The sequence below is a fragment of the Nelumbo lutea genome, chromosome 3 (genome assembly GCF_056320005.1).
Source record: "Nelumbo lutea isolate HS-2025 chromosome 3, American lotus-T2T, whole genome shotgun sequence".
Lineage (NCBI taxonomy): Eukaryota > Viridiplantae > Streptophyta > Magnoliopsida > Proteales > Nelumbonaceae > Nelumbo > Nelumbo lutea.
The window spans coordinates 2560370-2581017 of NC_142686.1; the positions used below are offsets into that span (position 1 = coordinate 2560370).

At 35.8% G+C, this 20648-nt stretch overlaps 1 protein-coding gene across 1 annotated transcript; it reads right to left on the reverse strand.

The window, feature by feature from the left end:
• Positions 1-2428: 2428 nt before the first annotated feature.
• On the reverse strand, positions 2429-11043 carry LOC148862365 (translocon-associated protein beta (TRAPB) family protein). The gene is made up of 5 exons (XM_088981215.1): positions 10334-11043; positions 3534-3632; positions 3322-3430; positions 3163-3234; positions 2429-2954 (listed from the first exon to the last, which is right to left on the reverse strand). The coding sequence occupies exons 1-5, from the start codon at positions 10507-10509 to the stop codon at positions 2835-2837; spliced, it is 576 nt and encodes a 191-aa protein (XP_088837341.1). The 5' UTR covers positions 10510-11043; the 3' UTR covers positions 2429-2834.
• Positions 11044-20648: the final 9605 nt, after the last annotated feature.

A 20648-nucleotide genomic window follows, 5' to 3' on the forward strand; every position in this document is an offset into this window, starting at 1 on the left:
TTTGGAAATGCTCAATCATAATTTAGAGGCTTGTGTTATTTGATTTTTTGACGTACCGATCATTCTTTCTAGACCTCATTTTCAATGATTGTGGTGCTCTTTGTGGCATTAATTCATTATTCATTTCGCATCTGATTTTAGGCACCCTACACTTCTCTTTGGCGACGCTTCTTCCTGAAACTATACCCCTCTAAGGTACACATTTTAGACAAGTAAATGAAATTATATCCCCCTCCCCCCTTTCTCCCCTTTTTTTGTGGATAAAAGTTCGATTCGGTGATTTTACTGGAATCAAACTCCAGGTTCTTGATTAGAAATGTAAATACAAATACCAGGAAGAAAATGCATTTGGACCGCGGATCCTCTTATAGGTCTTGGTTTGAATAATTTAGATCAGATATAGAGTGCGTAGGGGAGGCTAGGTTTCAGGTTCCCTCGCCCCAACTTCTGGTCTCTTAACCAATGTGAATTGCTTTCTTATTGTAAGTTCCAAAAGCAAAACAAGATCAATTAGTTTGAAAATAAATTAGTTCATAAGGTTGTATTTGGAAATGATACAAATAATGTGAATGCCAAATATGTAGAGTGTAAAGCGGTTCATATAAATTGTAAAATTGGGTTGGTTTTGCACTGATAAATTTATCTTCTTACCATACAAACTTTTAGCTGTAATGGATGCAAACATGAATTCTAATAAAGCATATGCTTTATTTATCAAAAGCCCACTTCTTTTATATTGATGTATTTTTACATCTTATTATCAATGCAAATATGCATTGGTCTGTCATTTGTCAATGCATAAATGTAATGTTGCCAAACACAGGCAAAAGTGAACCAGAGTTCAAATTTACCCTGAACCGGGATTTACACTCCATTTGCATCATTTCCAAACGCAGCCTAAAACAAAATTAAAAACATAGAAAACATGTTTTTGATCAAATATGTGTTTTTTGTTTTCAAAACTGAAATAATAAAAAAAAAACACATTATTGAATTTCTAATTTGAAAAGCATATTTTCATCTGCTTATTTAATATTATGTTCCATAAACTATATAGTTTCTATATTACAAAATTTGTTTTCATTTTAAAAGCCATGATTTCAAAAACTTGTTTTTGAAGTTCCATTTTGTTTTTGTTTATCACACGCATAAAAACATGCTTTTCTTTTTTTCTTTTTTTTTTCTTCGGGACAGATATGACAGTGTAAAAAATAAATAAAAACAAAAACATTCATCTTGTAGAACATCATTGCTCACGTCCATGTACTTAGTTGATTAATCCAGTTCAAGTGATCAACTAGTGGGTAGGATACAATTGTCTCAGTAATGGGTTTTGATTCCTTTCTTTAACCGCTTCCAGACTTCCAGTATTCTGTTTTGTAAAGAAAAATAACATCAAAAGAATGGGAACTTATAAGCATATAACACAATACCCAATTGTTTGTTGCAGTTATGAACTTATAAGCATCATGCGTGGTACCACATAAAACAATTAAAGTAGAAATGTCTTCTATTATAAGAAACATCATGCATATAATCTTTTTAATGTTTCCTCCGCACTCCTTCGCACATAGCTCAATTTTATGTAAAAGGTGATAGAAACATTTGTAATTAAATCTATCCAACCAAATAAGGTCAATGCATATATGTACTTGGACTCTAAACTGTTCCAAACACATGATGAATGAAGGTACAACTAAGGAAGCGTGGAGGCCAACTTAACTGTATACAACAAATGAATTATAAACAATTGAATTCTAAGCTACTTATTAGTTCCAGTGTGGCCATAATCTCCAAAGCATATAGCCAATGATGAAATGCCCATTTGGAAGGGTTGAAGTGCAGCAGCATCTAAATTTCTGAGGTGGGTCCTATGCGAACATCCTTTAAGCTGTGTTTGGTTAAAATATTAGAGAGCTGTTAGTAAGGTTTAAACTTTAAAATATCAGCACATTAAATACCAAAAGTTGCGTATCAAGTATTATGATCAACATGCAACATTTGAAAATTGAAACCATGTTGCAAGACTCAGCTCAGGACCGAACGGTCGGACCATGAAAATCATGAACCAGTTGTCTTTACAGGTCCCAGTTAAATTACGGTTTTGGTGGCTTCTTACTCACCCAACGAGCAAACCATATGCCAGCTGACCAATAAAATCAGGAACCGTGGTGGCTTTTGACTTTCCAAGGTGGGCCCAGACAGATAGCTTTACAAGAAAATTCCGGATTGCAGCCAAAGCAGGTGAACCGTGAACTAGCCTAGCCGAATCTTCATCTCAGCTGGGCCCTTCCTAATGAGCCCTAACATACGAGTACGACAGTACCAGAAAATCTCCATCCAATGAAGGGGGAGGAGAAAGATTCAGCCCTCCCGTGTTATATTCAGGAAATGGTACACATCCAAGGGTATACCGTATACATGATCATTACCAAAGTTCCATCCATTCCATCTCTTCACTACTACCGGTTAAAACTTAAAAGATCGATACAAGTACAAATTACACTGATATCAAACTCATGAATGATCACCCATGATGGCTCATGCCGATTCTCAATGTATAAGATATAGCCGTTGGGTTGGAGACGCAAACCTCTCAAGTCAATCACTAAGACACTAGCACGCTAACAGCTTAAGTTTAGAAATCTAAATACGTCTTAGATTTAGAAAATTTTCAATACGTCCTGACTCCTGAGTTTCTGAAAAGAAAACCAAAGAATAAAGATAGTTGGGAAGTCGGGATTGTGGATTGTCAATGTCTTCAACCTTGATATCCAGCCTCCTAAAAGAACCACGCAGAAGTTTGGCCCTGCCCTGCAACCCATTTATAATACTCAACGCTTTTTCTTGCTTCCCTTTGCAGCACTTGATTTCGATGGAGTAACAATCAGATACACGAACAGGACTACAATGGATATCACCGAAACCAATGACCCGTACTTTGCCAATAGCCTCTGCACTTTAAAAACGATGAATAAGAAGATTTTCAAAAAAAGAATAAATGAAATCATTAAAAATCAACAGGCATGACTCTCACCTTTGCCTGAGAGTGCGCCGACCCCAACACGATACCATGAAAAAACAATAGCAAATTGTCAGTCAATGCAACAAATAAAAAAGCAATTAAGAAATGATTTGATAGAAATCACTTTATGAATTTACCCATTCGAACTTCTTTTCTGGAGGTCTGTCAGCAAGGATATCTAAAGGGAGTACTGGAGTTGAGAAAGCCTCCTAGAAAGACAAGTTATCATAGCCAAGAATTTATTAGGAATTTGTAACATGGAACAACGTCATAAAGGCATTCTGCAAATGCCAAACCTGTAGAGCAGCCTTTGTGGGGATGCGGAACTTGATGACAGCTGGTGCACCATGGAACAGGCCCTTCACTTTGGACTCCAGAACAAATGAGTGAGAAACAAGAGAACCACTGCAAAATTACATATATTAATTCTCAGAGAGAGAGAGAGAGGATGGAAAAAGGAAAGAACTCAATTAGGACAGGCGGGTCACTAAAAGAATGACAAACTCACGCATCAAGCCTTTCCCATGACTTTGAAGTGCTACCACTGACCAGATCAAAGACATCTTGAGACCAACTATCATCGACTAAACTTACATCATATGCGGTCCTGAAAAGGGTTACAATGGAACAATAATATATTAGCTAATGTAAGTTCCTAAGCAAAAAATTAATAATAATAATAATAACAACAAATATAAGATTTGAGAAAATTTGATGCCAATCCATGATGCTAAGCCATGGTGACATTTTCAAATCAATAGCAATGATGCTAAGCCATGGCTACAAATGATTTTAGCCATATGGATCAACTACTTTGCGGGTGGTTCCATTCGGGCACCAGTTGTAAGTTTAAATAACAAAACTTAAGTAGGAAACTAGCCTACAAAAAGGGGTACAAGACACAACACAGCTGTACATCATTCTTTTAGTACTCTAATAAATTTTGATTGTTTACTGATCAAAGAAAAAAATTCCAGTGGACATGCCATTCAACAAATGAGGACCCTGTATCCTATTTATTTATTAAAATATGAACAGATAAGTCATTCGATTCAACCAATTCAGCAGTCAACAAGCATCCCCCAAGTATATTTAAGATTCAGTATAATGCTCAAAATATGAAGTTTTGTGGCGGATTAGCCACAACTTGGTGGAAACAAAGTGTCTCTGTGTGTGTGAGAGCACGTGCATGCACATGTGCAAGTCAAGATAGGTAAATATTTAAGCATAAATAATCTTATATGGAATATAGTAAGCAAGAAATCAATCCTTGACTTGACATTCCATTATGAACAGTGGTAGCAAGGGCGTTTAATCTCTTTGGTTGTAGGTGGTCTCCTCAAAGGATGTACAAAATATTTTTGAATGGAACTACTTCAACCCAAGAAGAAAAAGAGGTAAGATGATGTGAAGTGTAAGGGTAGCCACTCTTTGGATGATTTGGGAAAAAAGAACTGAGGAATTTTCAAAGGGGAAAGTAAAGCAAAGGAAATCTACAAGAAAACATTCTGATCAGGGTGGCAGACCGGCTAAAAACTTCTACTTTATTTGCAGATTTTACAGTAAATGATATGTAAGCGGGTGGAACCTCATAGCCGATTCCTCATCCATAGTTTGCTTACCTCTCTATGACTGGATTCCTTCTCCTATGACAATGCAAAGTTAAGAGTCACAGTACTTTGTTGTAAGGCAGAGCCTGCACTATAGGTATATGGCCACAGGTACACCACCCGATACAGTAGTCCATATTGGTTTATTCCACACTAATGATTTGCAACAACACTTCAAACAAGCCACCAAGGGTGTATAAGACTAGCCTTTTCCAGTCTCTTGAACATTGAATCAAACTTGAAAGAATGGTTTCCATTGCTTACACCAGAAGCAAGTTTCAGTACAAAATCTACATTATGGAACCTCATCACTGCAACTAGATGGTTTACATAATGTTTAATCAGAAGTGGCTTCAACTGTACCACTAATTCCTCAAGGAAGGATTGCAGCCTCTTTTAGCAATTTTTATCAAGTACAAATCTTTGTGAAACCTATCAGGATATGGGCAAAGCTTAATGGATTTCCCCTTCTAAGTATAATCCACCCTGCAGGTATTAGTTATCTGGCTCCAGAAGTATAAATCAACAAAAAGTTGTTGAATATGCCCCTCATGTGTGCACTCTTTTCTTGAGGAGTGAAGAAAATACCATCCATTTTCTTTTGACTAGTCAGTATGCTACTCAGGCATGGAACCACTTTTTTCTTCTTTTCATTTCAAGAGTGTATGGCTATCACCATCCAATGTCTTGGACTTGTTTTTTTTTATAGATTCCAATGTCTTGGACTTGTTCATTACAAATTTAATTACATGCCACAGGAGGCAAAAAAGGCTAATGGCATTGTACAAAAGCAGAAATTTTATAAGAATTGTGAGGGGAGAGGAATGCAAGAATCTTTGAAGACAAAAAGCCTGGGGTTGGCTCACTGATAGATCTCACAATGGTAAGAATGGCACATTGGGCCTTGGCATATAAGGATTTGAACACATCAAGGGAGCTGCTATAAATAAAATATTAAAAGGACGGCAAATTGTAGCAGGATACCAAAAAGGAACCAACAAATAAGTGGGGAATGGAAGGCACCTAATGTGGGAAAGTTGAAACTCAATTTTGATGGATGTAGTCTTGATAACCCAGGGGATTCAGGTTTAGAAGTGATAAGAGACCACAATACGAACATTATTCTCAGCATTTCAGGGGGCAAGATTGGGGGTTGTAAAGGAGAGTCTAGAATGGGGATTACCTGTGCTAGGAGTAAATTTGTAATTTCCTCGGTTTTGTCTTGCGTCTTGTGTATCTGGCATGTCACTCATAAATTGGGTCGTCAGGAGATTTTAAATTTATTAATACAATCACTTCTGTTACTTATCAACAACAACAACAATTCATATGCAGACTTCAAATTGAGTAACATGTCCGTGCTGTAAACTGTCTACAGCACCAGTAAGTGATCTTTTACACGTTGGAGTAGAGAAATGATTTAAGGGCCCATAGCTTAACAGTAAATATGGCACTGAAATGTTTTAAAACACAGAGGTGTGACGCGAGGCATTCCACTACCTAGAGGCGTTAGGCATAGTTCAGAATGCAAGAGGCGTAAGCCTCCGAACAGAAGAGGGGGGTTAGGAGGAGGAAGGGGAGGAGGATGAAGAGGAAGGGGGATCTCATTTTTTCTTTATTTTTAATGAAAATCTTTTATTTTAAGAAGAATAAAGATGCATGACCCCCCCCTAACTCAAAAAAAAAAAAAAAACAAACAAACAAAACAAATTGGGCTGCATCGAAAAGGGGGCAGTGGGTTTGGGGGCGAAGCCCCCTAGCCAAAGGGGCAGGGGGCAAACCACTTTCTTTCCCCTTATCTTTTCTTCCCTTCCCTTTCCTTTTTTTTTTTCTTTCCTTTTCTATTTTTTTTCCTTCTCTTTCTTTTTATTTCCCTTCCCTTTCTTTTCCTTTCCTTTCCTTTTTTTTTCTTTTTTCTTTTCTTTTTCTGTCTTTTTATATACGATGTGCATGAGGTGTACGCCTCTAGCATGACTAATAAAAAAAGTGCACGAGGCATACGCCTCTTGCACCTGAGAAGTACGCCTCAGAGGTGTCAGCGCCTCTGGCATACACCTCAGGGCGTTTTGGGAGCACCTCGCCTAGAGGTGTGCCTCCAGGCATATGCCTCCCATGCCTTTTAAAACACTGCACTAAACATAGTGGAATGACAACAGGATCCATGTAGCTGACCCCATATAATTGGGACAAAACTTAGTTGAGTTGAGTACATGTCAGAAGTATAAAGGTGTCCTCTCTAGGAGGAGGGAATGAAACAAAGGTCTAAAGTTTTGAGAAGGAACAAGATTCAATCATCAAGGTGGTTGGAGATCTTTTGATAGAAAATGTAGATAAGAGTAGAAGTCAAAGACAAATTGAAGAGAGTATGCAATAATGCATGATCTTTGGGGAGTTTGGTACCATAAATGAAAGGTTGGTTCATGAAGAAGCAGAAATGAAAGGTAATACAGATTTGACCAGGGGAGAAAAACCAAGGGGGAAAATAAGGTGGCAGCTGATAAGCAAGGTGTTGATAACCTTCTGGTGAACAACTGCAAAGTGCCTAATCAGGAAGATTTAAGCATCGCTTGTTATCAGAGTGATAGATGGAAAGTTGGTTGCTCAACCAAAGGCTCCTGGTGTGGTGCTAGGCTTCAAATAATCACAATTTCTGTTTACTTAAGGAGGTTGATATCATAGATTTCGGCATTGATGGACATTCTAAATGGGAGTCTGGTAATGGAGTTGTAAATTGTAATCAGTAATTTAGGGGGTTGACTTGGAGTGGAGAAGGAATAATTATCAGGGTGTAGTTTCAGAAACAATTCGGATTGGACTATGAGATTATGCTGAAATTTTTGCTGGACAGCTGGAGGGATAAGAATGTTGATTTGGGAAACAAATTAAGAGACAAAAACAACAGAGTCTGATTCATATTACAAAAATTTTCTACAGGATAAAATGTTGTTTCGGTGGTGTTGAGCCATGCAAAAAATTCAATGGGGCTTACAAGAGGATGAAGGGTAAGAATATTTCTCAGAGGAAAAGTACTACCAATGATACTATACTTCAAGGTAGATATGGTGGCTTTCTACAGGATAAAATGTTGTTTAAGTGGTGTTGAGCCATGCAAAAAAAAAAAACCAATGGGGCTTACAAGAGGATGAAGGGTAAGAATATTTCTCAGAGGAATAGTACTACCAATGATACTATACTGCAAGGTAGATATGGTGGCTATAGTTTAACTGTAGAGGGAAACAAAAAGAATGAACTAGTAAAGGGGGAAAGACTTAAATATGATCAAGACAAGATCACTAGCAATATTATCATTACTTAAAAGATAAGATGCCAGAGAAGCAGAAATGATTTGCAGGAAATGTTTTGAAGGAAAAAAAAAATAGTAGCGAACATGGCCACTCAATGAAAAGATGGATGTTTGGGTGAATGAGAATGGAGCAAATTCAGAAGATGACAAGAAAGTAGAGGAAAATGAAGACAGAGGATGTAGTAGGTAGTAGCAATTGGTAAAGTATTTAAAATTGACAAGGCAAATTTAAGTAGGATTGTAGAAAGAGAAGTTGAGATCAACAGGTAGCATTGGGAGGAGTTTGGGTGAGGAACTGTGGAGATGGTGTGAAGTGTGCATAACATGAAAAGATTATGAGTGAAGATGGAAGGATGGGGAGGGTGTATTGTTGGAGGCAGAGCATCATTGTCTGGTTATTGTAAATGAAGGGGAGTGTCTACCTTATTAGGGTAAAGCCACATCTGTTTGTTTTCTTTTTGGTGATTTCTTATCTAGAATTCTTGTACTCTTCTTTTATTTTAATGAAAAATTTCCTTTACTTTAAAAAATAAGCACTCCATAATTTAGACTCCACCTAGATTTCAATGCAAAGGAATGTGGTCCTCTAAATAATTCTTTTGGCACCAAGAACATGCTACATATCAGAAAATAGCTGATTCAGCATAAATGCTGATCAATAGTATTGTAAATGTTATAAGTTATAAACAGTTAAAACTTTTAAGACAGGCCAGTGCTCTGAATAATGTAGGCTAGCTTGAGGACCAGATAGTTGGATATTTCCAATCCTAAACCATGTTCTGCACCTCTATTTGCTTTGAACTACCCCTCCCCAAATCCTCCTCCACCCTGAAATCCCATTAACACTTCCAGAAGAGATCCATTCCCCTTACAGCTATAGCCAAATGTCAGGATTCTTTGACCTCTCTACTACAGCTATGAATGCAACTTCTCTCTCATTTGGATCACAAAAAAGGTCTTGGGATGCGTGCAAAAGCATTTCAGTAAAAAACACTTCTAGGGGTCCCTTGGTTGTATTAGTATTACAATCCCCTCCGAAAAGGCTATAGAGAGATAAGTAAATAGGTAAGCCATCTTTTCCCCAAAAGCTGTACAAATAATTTCCTAATAACCTTGTACAACTTCTTGTGTACAGTTTTTTATTAGCTTTAATATAATGTACTATGCACACACAGCTACTAAACAATGGATGTAGTTTACTAGGTAAACAATAGATTGATGCAGGCTGCAAGTTGAAGAAGGCAAAGAAGAGAGTACAAAGAAGGCTGCAAAATGAAATTCCAACCTAACAAAATGCTCATATTTCAGCAGAGTATACAAGGGCTTAACTCAGAGTGTCATAATTAAATAAATGAATTATTCCAATAACCAATATTCCATATATGGAATTGTCAACAAAAGTTGATAAGCCTCACTTTTTGAAACCAAGCCCTTTAAGGATTTACTAGGCCACCATGGCAAATATAAATAATGTATAATAATACAAAATCAACAAATCCAGCTCAAATAATTTCAAGAAACAGGTAGTCAGCAGGATTGAGAATTCCACCTCTTCTATATGTTTTTCTTTCAGGCAGTCATCTCTCAATGATTTTACAGATGGTATAGACTTCATAATGCATGTCTTGGGAGATCTATAACAGCATTCCATTTCCCAGAGCCAAAGAGTGTTCAGAACCCTAGCTTCCCATTTGCTTTTAAATAGGCAATTGAAGGGGCACAACGCTATCAAGGCGATAAGACCCCAGTAAATCCCTATTCCTTATGAAATACGGAACACTTGACGCAGACCCAATCAACTAAGACCACCATACGAGAAAAGGAAAAAGGAAAGGTTAGGAAGAGAACAGAACCGAGATCGATTGCAAGAAGATGTTCACCGAAAGTTCGAAACAAGTGAAATTACCAGGAACAAACAAAGAAAAATGACAACGACTCAAGTGGTAAAAGATTAACAACCATGGAACCAAAAGTAACTAATACAAAAAAAGGAATAAAAATAACAGAAGCATTTTATCGTATTTACTTAAGAAATGCTCTTTTCCCAAAAGCCCCTCGAAAAAAACAAACTATTATCCTAAAACGGAGGATAAAAGATGAATGACGCCAGCAATTAGATTCATAAACCCTAGATCACGAGATGCACTGTAAACCAATTGCAGAACTTGAATTCAGAAGAATACTAAAGTGGAAAAACTGTAAAAATTTTAAAGCTCTTTTCTTTAGTGAGATAGTTCACGTTTACAAATAAACAAAATGGACAAGAACAACAGAGAATTCACCATAGAAAAAAAAAACATACAAGCCGACCAGATCTACAGAAAATGACGGATATTACTAGAGAAAGACCGAATTTAGGAAAAGAAGAAAAAAGGAGATTCTGAAAAAACATACGCAGATCCTCGGTTGTAGATGTCGATGGAGACAGAGACTCGTTCAGCACCCGATTTGAGCCTGGTGAGGCTGGCCTTCTTGCTGGCAACGATGAAAGGAGCGTCTGAGGTCGCAAGAGAAGACGAAACCAGGAAAAGAGCTATCAGAACAAAAAACATCAGAGATCGGCTCGCCATGGCAATTGCTTCTCTGGCTGAAATGAATCGGAACTCGGGTGGATCCTAAGGACAATGGGTAAACGGAACAGAACTGTTATAGCTCTGGTATGGTCTTGCAGATTCTCAGTCAAAGACTCGGAGTTGGAAGTCAGTGGTTAATTCACCACACCAGGATTCAGTAAACTACCCTATCACCTAAGTTTTAGAAAATGAATTTATACACCCTTACTTTACAAGATTGCTTTAAATTACCCTAAATTTTCTAACAACTAACTAAATCTGCCCCTATCGTTATAACGCCATCATATTCCGTCCACATATGATTAAACATTCACAGTGTCAACTCTTTTTTTTTTCTCTGGAACTTTGATGGGTAATGAAATTTTTAATTAATGTAACTCAAGACCCATTCTTCTTCAAAGCTCCTCTATGGCGGATGGGTATTGACAAATCAAAACAAACATAGCCTAGGGATTCCTGGTGCCTTATCGTCCCGACAATCGACCATCTCACTGTCCTCAACTCAAATTGTTCAGAAATGAATTCAAATCCGTAGGAAAGAAGATAGAAAGGTTTGTTTTAATCCCAGTAAGCATCATGTTTTTACTACTAAAGCGTTAATTTTAACTGGATACATTCAGAATTTCTTTTCTTCCATTCAGTCCAGATTGAACAGATCGCTTGGTTAAATGGCACTAATTTCTCTGTACCAGTTTCAATATCTAGCTACCCCATGGAAACTAAAACAGCACCTAATGGAAAAAGAGTTGCAGTACTCTCTGACCGGTCTTTTTCGAAGGATCACACAGATGACAATTTCAATCCCAACACTCTCCCTATTGTCTAAAGGGGTTACGATCAAGAATGTGTGGGGACTGGAGAGTCCCAAGTTCAGTTGTAGTCAGCTGGGTTGTTTACGAGTGAGGTTTAAAGAATTCATCACTTAGATTTGTCTCTCCAATATCAAACTTTGTGGTGAGTTCCCCGCCATTTTCAGAACTGATTAGTAGTAAAACTTAGACTGGTTCCTGTTTAGTTCCAACATCTCCTACACCTCTCCTCTCTCCACCATGGAGAGTGGTTACGGATGACACCAGAACGTAACCGGAACTAGTCTTCAAGCAATGATCAGTATGGGTTAATGGTATGACTGGTGGCTGCTGTTTAGAATTAAAATTTTGAAGAATAATGAATGATAAATTTAACATTTCAATCTTTAATTCTGTTAAATAGGAATAATTTAAGAGATTTTATATGCAATAGGTGTACAAGTCTATTTCCTAAAACATAGTGGTAATTTAAGAGATTTCTTCTTACTTTATTTAAGGTAAATTCTAAAAACCCCCTCTGATATAAACTTAGTGACAATCACCCCCTTAAACTTTCATTTGTGAAAAAAGTCCCTCCAAACTTTCACTTTGTGATAAATACCCCTCCACTAGAGTTCTTAACTTCAAAAAAAAAAAGAAAAGATTTTCACTGAATTGTTTAAGATTTTTTAAATTCCCAAGCTACCATTATCTTATTTATTTGAACAATTTATGATTGGATTAGTTTTCTAAATATAATATTGAAGTCCTCTTGATTGCCCTAATACATCCTTTGTAGATTTCTATTTGGATATAATATTTCTATGAAACGGTAGAGGTCTTTTTTTATAATTATAAATTTAAGGTTTCATTTGTTTTTTTCTTAATTTATTGGAAAAAGGAGTAGATAACTTTTATATTATTTTAAGATGAAGAGAGTTCATATTATGATGTTAGTGAAATGAAACAAAAAATTAAAGAAATTTATTTTTCTATGTCAATGAAACGTTCTTGTTATTTAACTTGTTTCATTTAGAGAAAATAAAGGGAATGTATTTTTGAGTCAACAAGGGTTTAAGAGAAAAAGACAAAAAAAGCAAAATTAGAAAAGTTCATTTGAGTATTTTGGTAATTTAATGTATTCAGTCATTTGAATTAACTGCCAACCGTATTTGGTGAAATTTCAGGGGTAATTGTCACTGACCCCATGGTACAAGAGGTATTTGTAACTACCCCTTTTTTATTATCCCAACTTAATTTAACCCCGGTTCAGTTTAGAAAAAATACAAATACAAATATGTAGAGTGTAAAACCTTATGCTTTGTATTATTTTGTATGTATTTATATAGTCCATATTTGTATTGTACTTTTTCCAAACCGAGCCTTTGCGTCAAGACCACTCTATTCATCTATTTTCACCACACACTACTCATACCTTTCTCTCTCTCTCTCTCTCTCTCTCTCTTGGGCCTTGTTCGCTTTTCAATAAGTTATTTATCCGAGTAAATGCAATTACCTGGGTAAGTTTTTCCTATTCGAGTAAGTGCATTTACACATGTTCTTTTATTTATCATGTAAATAAGGCAATGACCATTTTAGCCATAAAAATCCATTATTAAAAAGAGTATTTTTGTCCCATTCAAGTGTTGGAAACTTTCCCCTGTGTAGGAAAGTTATTTATCCACCTAGGATGGGAAAGTTATTTACCCACCTAGGAAATGGGTATCACTTACCCGGGTAAGTAGTACCCAGGAAAATAAACTTTCTCTGGTCCCACATAAATCTGAAAAAATAACATGAGATTCTTGGTCAATGGGAACCAAAATCCCATTAACGAACTTTCCCTCCTAGAATCCGAAAAGAAAATGCCCCCTTGATGTCAATATGCATGGTCCAATAAGAATTCTTTGAGAGATCTAAATTCGACTCAATATCAAAGGGATATATAAAATATAGATCCAAATTTGATTTGTTCACAAATGAAGATACATATAAATATATATAAAATTAGAAATAAAACAATATATTTATACCATAAATGAAAATAGGTTTGTCTAAATCCAAAATCTCACTTAATAACTCTAAAAGATTTTTTATATAGAAAATGGTCTTTTATATATATATATATATAATTGGATTGGATCAAGCAATATCCAAATTGGATCTGATTAATAAACAAATCATATATTTCAAATACGATTCAATATAATTATGGCTAAATGCACTTAATCAAAGAGTTTGATTAAATTTGAGTTCGAAGGAAATGAATTGGATTAAATTTAACCCATTTGTAACCCTATATAGTAGTAGGGATACAACTTGGGTTAGGTTGGACTGAGATAAATTTAATCCAACTTGGGTTAGGTTGGACTAAGATAACCCCTAATCCAACCCAAGTTGTTAAACCTCTAACGCCAATCCTAAATCAACCCAACGATTGGATTGGGTTGCAAACCAATTTATTCACATCTTTTTGCTTAAAAAAACAAAGAAAAGTCATGCCTGTGTGAAAATAAAGATAAAATGGTAAAAAGAAAGCTGGTTTAGATTTTGAATTCTTTTACTATATTTCTTCAAATATCTTAATCCAATAATTAAATTTAAAGATTAAAATATTTGGATAGCTACCCTTTGCAATCATTGATAATTAAAATATTCGATTGAGGTTAACTAGATATAGTAACGAAGTTAAAAGTGATTTAGGAGAACGATAGTTAAATATGTATCTATGCAAAACAAATCTGGTTCAGTTTAGGTCAGGTCATAAAACTCCATAATGCTTTACCCACTAGAAATAAATTCCATAAAATTCTTCATTTCTGTAATGATACATGTCATTTTTGTGAGTCGGCTACAGAGATAATGGATCATTTATTTCTGCATTGTCAAATTTCTAGATTGGTTTGGTTTGGCTCCTCTATGAGCTTTAGGCTTGATTCATACCCGAAGAGAAGTTTATCAGAATGAATTTCTCTTGATTTGAGTAACGGTCAATCTTATGATTTGATTTGTGGCTAGTACTTTAATACTCTTTGGCACATTTGGCTTGCTCTGAATGCCCTCATATTCAATCATCAACACCAATACCCTTAATTCATTATAGAAGAGGCTCGCGTGGATTGGCAGTTGCATTTTGATGTTATTCATCACTCTTTAGTGGTACCTAATGAGAATGTTTATTTGGCCCCAATTACAGTGATCCATTGGATTCCACCACCAAGAGATAGTGTGAAAATCAATTTCGATGGTGCCATTGCTACTGATAAATCTGGCATTTTTATTATTATTCGGGATAATAATGGATCATTTCTTTTTGCATGCACTATTCCGATAGCACCTCAGCCTGCACTCTTCAGTGAAGCCTTGGCTTTTTTGGAAAGCTTTCGTTTTGCCTCTTCTCTAGGTATTTCTTCTTCTGTAATTGAAGGTGATGCACAACTCTTGATTAATCTCTTGTTGGAGGATACCCTTACACCTCCATGGAGTATCTACACTCTACTTATAGATTGCAAGAGATTTCTCTCTCACCTTCAAGACTTTTCAGTTACTTTTGCTCCCCAGATTTGTAATCGGATTGCCCATAGACTTGCTAAACATGCTGTCTTGTTATTCAGTGCACACTTGGCCTGTGGCACACACTTTCTTGATTCCCACTGAGTAATTGTTGAATGGATCAGCCTTTGGGCATTTTCAAAAAAAAAAAAAAAAATCCAAGGCCTCAACCCTAACATAACCTTGTCAGCTTCACATTTTCGACCCTAGTTAAAACAAAATCCTTTTTCGTTTTCAGGTTGGGTGGGCTAGGATTGAGCATTTGTTAAATTTTGAAAGGGCCCACCAGCCAAATGTAATGAAAAATCTTCAAATCTCCCACTTGAAGGTTATATTAATTACAAATTTCCCAATGCCACCATGTAATGAAGAAATATCTTGTTACCTATTTTTTGTTCATGTAAAACATGATTTCAAGTATCACTTAAATAAAAAGGAAATGTGATTTCAAGTCCTTCACCAATAATTTACACAACACAAAATGTTATCCAAGTTACAACATTTGTAACAATATAATATAGGCGAGGAAAAAAAATATGTCAATGGGTTGGGTCTGGTGCGCTCAACCTGAACCTGATCCAATGGAGTTGGGCCAAGGTGGATCAATCATTTAACTAGACCAATTTATATATCCATATCTCCTTGTGTTGGCTCAAGTGACATTGGTTAGTTTTTACAACAGAATGATCATATCAAATATTCTTCACATGTTTAATCCTCCTATTTTTGAGGAAACAGGCAGTTAAATTTGTCTCCAAAAGAAAAGAAGAGATTCAATTTACAATAAATTTAAGAAAATAAAAGTAGGATATATTGTTGCTCTTACATGCCAAAACATCCAAAAATCTTAAAATCCTTGCTCATTTACAAGAATTATACTAAAACAATCTCAAAGGCTTCATTTCAGGAAGAGGTTTAGACTTAACGAACACTTTATAAACCTAAAATTGTTCATTAGATATGAGATTTAAGAAAAAATGGTTGTATTGTGGAAGAAATGAAGGTATTCTAGTTTTTCTGCACTAACTTTGTATTCAAGGCTCTGTTTGTTTGCACTTTGCACTAAATGCAATTTTATTTATACTAGGATAAATGCATGAGAATGCAAATTTGAGGCCACTTTTGCTTTAGGTTTTATTTCACTTTCCTTCGGGATCAATTTTACTTCATCCACAACGCAAACAAACAAAATAAAACAAAGGCGGAAGCAAAAACAAATCAGAATTTGCACTCCCATACTTTTGCACAAAGTGCAAAGGAATCTGCATCGGAAACCAGATAGGCCTAAAAGAGTCCTGAAGTTGGATGGGCTTATTACGAATGATATTTAATAGAATATCTAACTTAATTTGTATGTATATAGGTAGTTTTTGCAACAAATATTAGAGGTTGAAAGTTGAAGACTTTAAAACTTTACCAAAGTTTTGTTGGCTGGAGATCCAGATTTGCACATTAGTTATATTTGGGAAAAAAAGAAAAAGAAAAAGAAAAATAGAAAAAAGGAGAGGAATTAAACAGGTCATGCATGACCCTATAATAAATTCTCAGCCATCTTCCTTTCCGCTTTTTCTCCTTAAACTCTTTCTCTTTTTTCCCTTTTTCTCTTTCTTACTTTCTCCTCAACTCTCTCCCCTTCCCTTTCTCCTATCCAATCCCTCACATTATGCCACATAAGCAGGTCTCTCAACCAACATCAATCAATTCTCAATCATGAAACAAAGACAAACTTGCCAAAAACCAGTTAGGTATAGGTAAAAGGAATGATTTACTTCTTCCTTCTTTCCAAACCCTTCCCTTTCTAATATCACAGACCTTCCCTAAAGCTTCCCCTGTTACAGACTTCCCAATTCGTGAAGATAAAGTTTTAGTCAGTCGGGTCGATAAAACCCACTTCTAAAATACTGGTGAAGAACATGAAGTAAACAGGTCATGCATGACCCTATAGTGTATGGTATACCATAGCTCGACCCATTTCTACTTAATTAATTTGTATTTATATAATTAATTTATTAGTGACATGGTATATTAGCCAATTAATTAATTATTATAAATTACTCAAAAATGTTATTACATTTCCAAAAATGTCACATTAATTTATTAGTTAAAGCTTGATTTTTTTTCTAGAATTAAGACAATAGAGTTCACAAAAATGGTGATATATTATATAAATAATATACAAACATATTATATTAGTAATTAAATGTTTCAGTTATAAATAATTAATATAATAAAATTTTAATTTGATTTTAATATATTTAAGTTATTTAAAAAAGTCTTGGGTTGGGCCTGCATTTTGTGTCTAGGCCCAAAACTACACTAGACCTAGAAATTTCTGAAACGGAGCCTTATTCTCTCTCTCTCTTCCTTATAGTTGAAGCTTGATTTATGGGTTTGACGATGCGGGAAGACACGATACCAAATAAATTAATAACCAATCAACTCCCATCGTAGAAGTAGTAACCAATCATGTTGGTTTTCATAAAATAAAATCCATTCATTGGTCTGCCTAGTATCATGTCCGATATATAGATTTTCCGTTGATTTAACTTTATAACAGAAAGTCATAAATTATCAATTAGAAATTTTTTTAAATAATATGGTATTTGTTTTTTTAAATATCATAAACTTAAACATGATTAATTTTATTCGAATCGGATATTTATCAAATTGAATTAGATCATATTCAAATTCGAATTCAATTAATTTATTTAATATGAATAAAATCTCTGAATTCAATTAATTAGATATTCAAATTATTTAAATTTAATTCGATTATATTAAATCTGGAATTTGAAATCGGATTTTTAAATACACCTATGGATAAGAATATGAAAAGTGAGAACAGTTCATGATAGCAGATCCGGAGTATCCCGACATGGTCCAAACAGACGGTCCCAACAATCACTATGGGTTATTGCAGGATGTTCCCGACATAAGTTTGTGGACTGATTGCATGTAGGTAGGCGGGTAAATGCTCCCTAGCTATTAGCAGCTTAAGAGTTAAGACATACGATCTGGGATCTTCGATTTATAGATGGTGTTTAGTTCAGATCGGACCGGACGATCGGACTGGAAAAACCGGGAATCGGTTACGGTCATTTGACCGGTTCCGTTTTCCCTTAAAACCATTTTTTCCCTAAAATCATTGATTTTGGTTAGCAAACCGTTGAACCGGTTGGTTAATCGTTCAAATCGTTTTGACCGTTTTTCAAATTTTTTAATTTTTTTATTTATTTTTCAGAACAGTCCGACCATTCGACCCCTGACCGGTTCGGTTTTAAAAACCATGGTTTATATTATCATCTATAAACATGGTCTCTTTGCATCTTTCCCTATGGGTGCAGTTTCAAAGGAATTAAGGATCCGTTTGATTTACAGTTAGAATTGGAATCAGAAAAGTCTATTCCCATAGTCTGTTTGATTCAGAAAGGAATGGGAATAAAAATGGGAGTGAACAGGAATGGGATTTCATTCCCAATAGAGGGGCAGGGAATGAACATTTCCTTAAATGGGGAAATGCCATTCCAGCAGAAGTGGAAATGGGATTTTGATTCCACCCAACCAAACGGCTGGAATCAAAATAGTCCATTCCAATTCGGATTCCAAACCCCTATTCTGATGAACCAAACAGGGCTTAAATATAATTTGTTTATGCAAAACACCAAAACCGAAAAAAAAAAAAAAAACGAAGACAGTACAGAGACAGTATGTACATGTATGTATGTCAATGCATTATACATTGCTGCTAAGAATAGGGATGCTTTTACGGAAAGAAAAGGGGTGCATGTTGTGCAGGCTGGGCTGGGTTTAAGTTCAACCCAGACCTAACCCTAAGAATTGGGTCTGAGGCCCCAAGCCTGAGGTCAAGTCTGAATTTTTCAACCTTGGCCCATTCAAAGTTGATACACTTGGGTTAGGTTCGGGTCCAGGTTATGTATGGGTTGGCCAATCAGTTCACACTAGAATTTGATATGAATGTATGCATTGGGCTATATGCATATATGTATATACATAATCAGATTGGCCTCAGACCAGGTTTAGGCTATCTGAGAGTTAGGCCTGGGCTTGGACCCAGCCCAATGACTGAAAATCTAAACCTAAATTCATGTAAAATTGTAGGCTGGACCAATCTAGACTTAGATTGTGCGCGCCTAACTAATAAGCAATCACAGAGTGTCACTTGAATTTTACTTTACCAATTAAACAACTCATAAGATAAAAAAAAAAAAACAAAAAATTAAGCATTTAAATGCTAACATATTTGTGTCACACATGTACCTCTTATAAGGATTAGACAATGAGGCAGTAGTGCATGTGGGCTCTCTAACTATTTCAATCTTTCACCAAAGAGGAAAAAATCTAGTATGAGGGACGAGAGGTTGTCAAGCTAGCCAAGGAGCTTGCCTATGAATGGCACAAAACCAGGGCTGGATTGAATTCCAATATTACATGATGAGAGATCCTAATTAGGAGGACATAGGCAAGTCATCCTTGGCTACCAAACAAGACTCTCATCTTCATATTAGACCTTTCTTCCTCTTATTACATCCTTCCAGCTTCGTCGTCCCTCCAAGGCTCCAATGGGATACATGCCAATGCCCAATGGTACACCCCCCCTCTCCTCTCCTCTCCTCTCCTCTCCTGTTAAATTTATAACCAAATAAGTGGTAGAGAGAGATGAGATTCCTAATCCTATAGCCACACACATTTGGCAATTTAGCATATACCTGACTCTTGTATCATCCACAACTTGTATTCACGCAATACAACCACTAATTATTATCAACTTTTGAAATCATCTGAGTGACTCTAATTAAAAGAATATATTCTCATGATATGTTGCAGGGACCATTTGCAGCCATGCTCATCTCAAATGTTTCAAGAGATAAAATCTGGATTGCAAAAGGAAAGAGACCAGCCATCCCACTTTAATTTCTGTTGGATTATTATTAAGTCCTCTAGTCTAAATTGCGCATTCAATCCCCTTTGTTTGTTGTGTACGTAATTGCAAGTAATGAATATGAACCATTTTTTGGCTCTTACATATAAACATGGATTATGTGTGTCTTTTAACTTATTCACATTTCTGCACTATTACTGGAAGGGTTACTAACTAATTAAGGAGGGAGACAAATTAAATAAAGCTGGTACAAAATTGGCTCGATATAACTTAAACTAGTGTTAATAAGTGGGACGTCCAACGGTAAAGTGGAAAAATGGTCGTCTGGACGTCAAGCCAACGCAAGTATGCAATTATGCATGGCAATATATGGTAATGATACAGAAACATCAACGCCCCAGACCCAATTTCACATGCCGATCGACCTCGATAATACATACTTTAACCCTTTGTAACAAACTTTTAATTTCTCCTCCCAAACTGTTAATGTGTCATTCTCATCATGCATGCATGTGTCCAAGCCATGGTTTAATCAAATTCCAACTCATTAATGGAGGCCGGCCGAAGCAAATGCCTTTCTCGATGTCGATGGGAATTGGGATTACTCTTAATTTGTTTGCCAAAGAATTGCCTCTTTCCTCCATCCTTATTCGAAGCGAGGGTGCGTAGGGTGATTCCCAAACCTCTGTCAATATCCTGTTGGGGTGGCTTGCAGGACTGAGATGGGTCCCTCGAGCATTGTTGTCACCGTTCATGCAACATTAATTAATTGTTGTGCATTACTAAATATCTAATTAATTAATTAATTAATTTTGTATTAATAGAGAAATTAAAACAATTATACTTGGACAATGATTTCCTACTTCACCGAACAATGTTCTTCTTAGTTTTGATTG

What these genes read in the sequence shown, in the direction of transcription:
- LOC148862365 (XM_088981215.1), bottom strand. Translation starts at nt 10,509, where the DNA reads ATGGCGAGCCGATCTCTGATGTTTTTTGTTCTGATAGCTCTTTTCCTG. An exon ending in ATCTACAACCGAGGATCTGC is followed by an intron (nt 3,633 to 10,333) that starts GTATGTTTTTTC and finishes AACCCTTTTCAG; the next exon opens with GACCGCATATGATGTAAGTT. An exon ending in TCATGGGAAAGGCTTGATGC is followed by an intron (nt 3,431 to 3,533) that starts GTGAGTTTGTCA and finishes GTAATTTTGCAG; the next exon opens with TGGTTCTCTTGTTTCTCACT.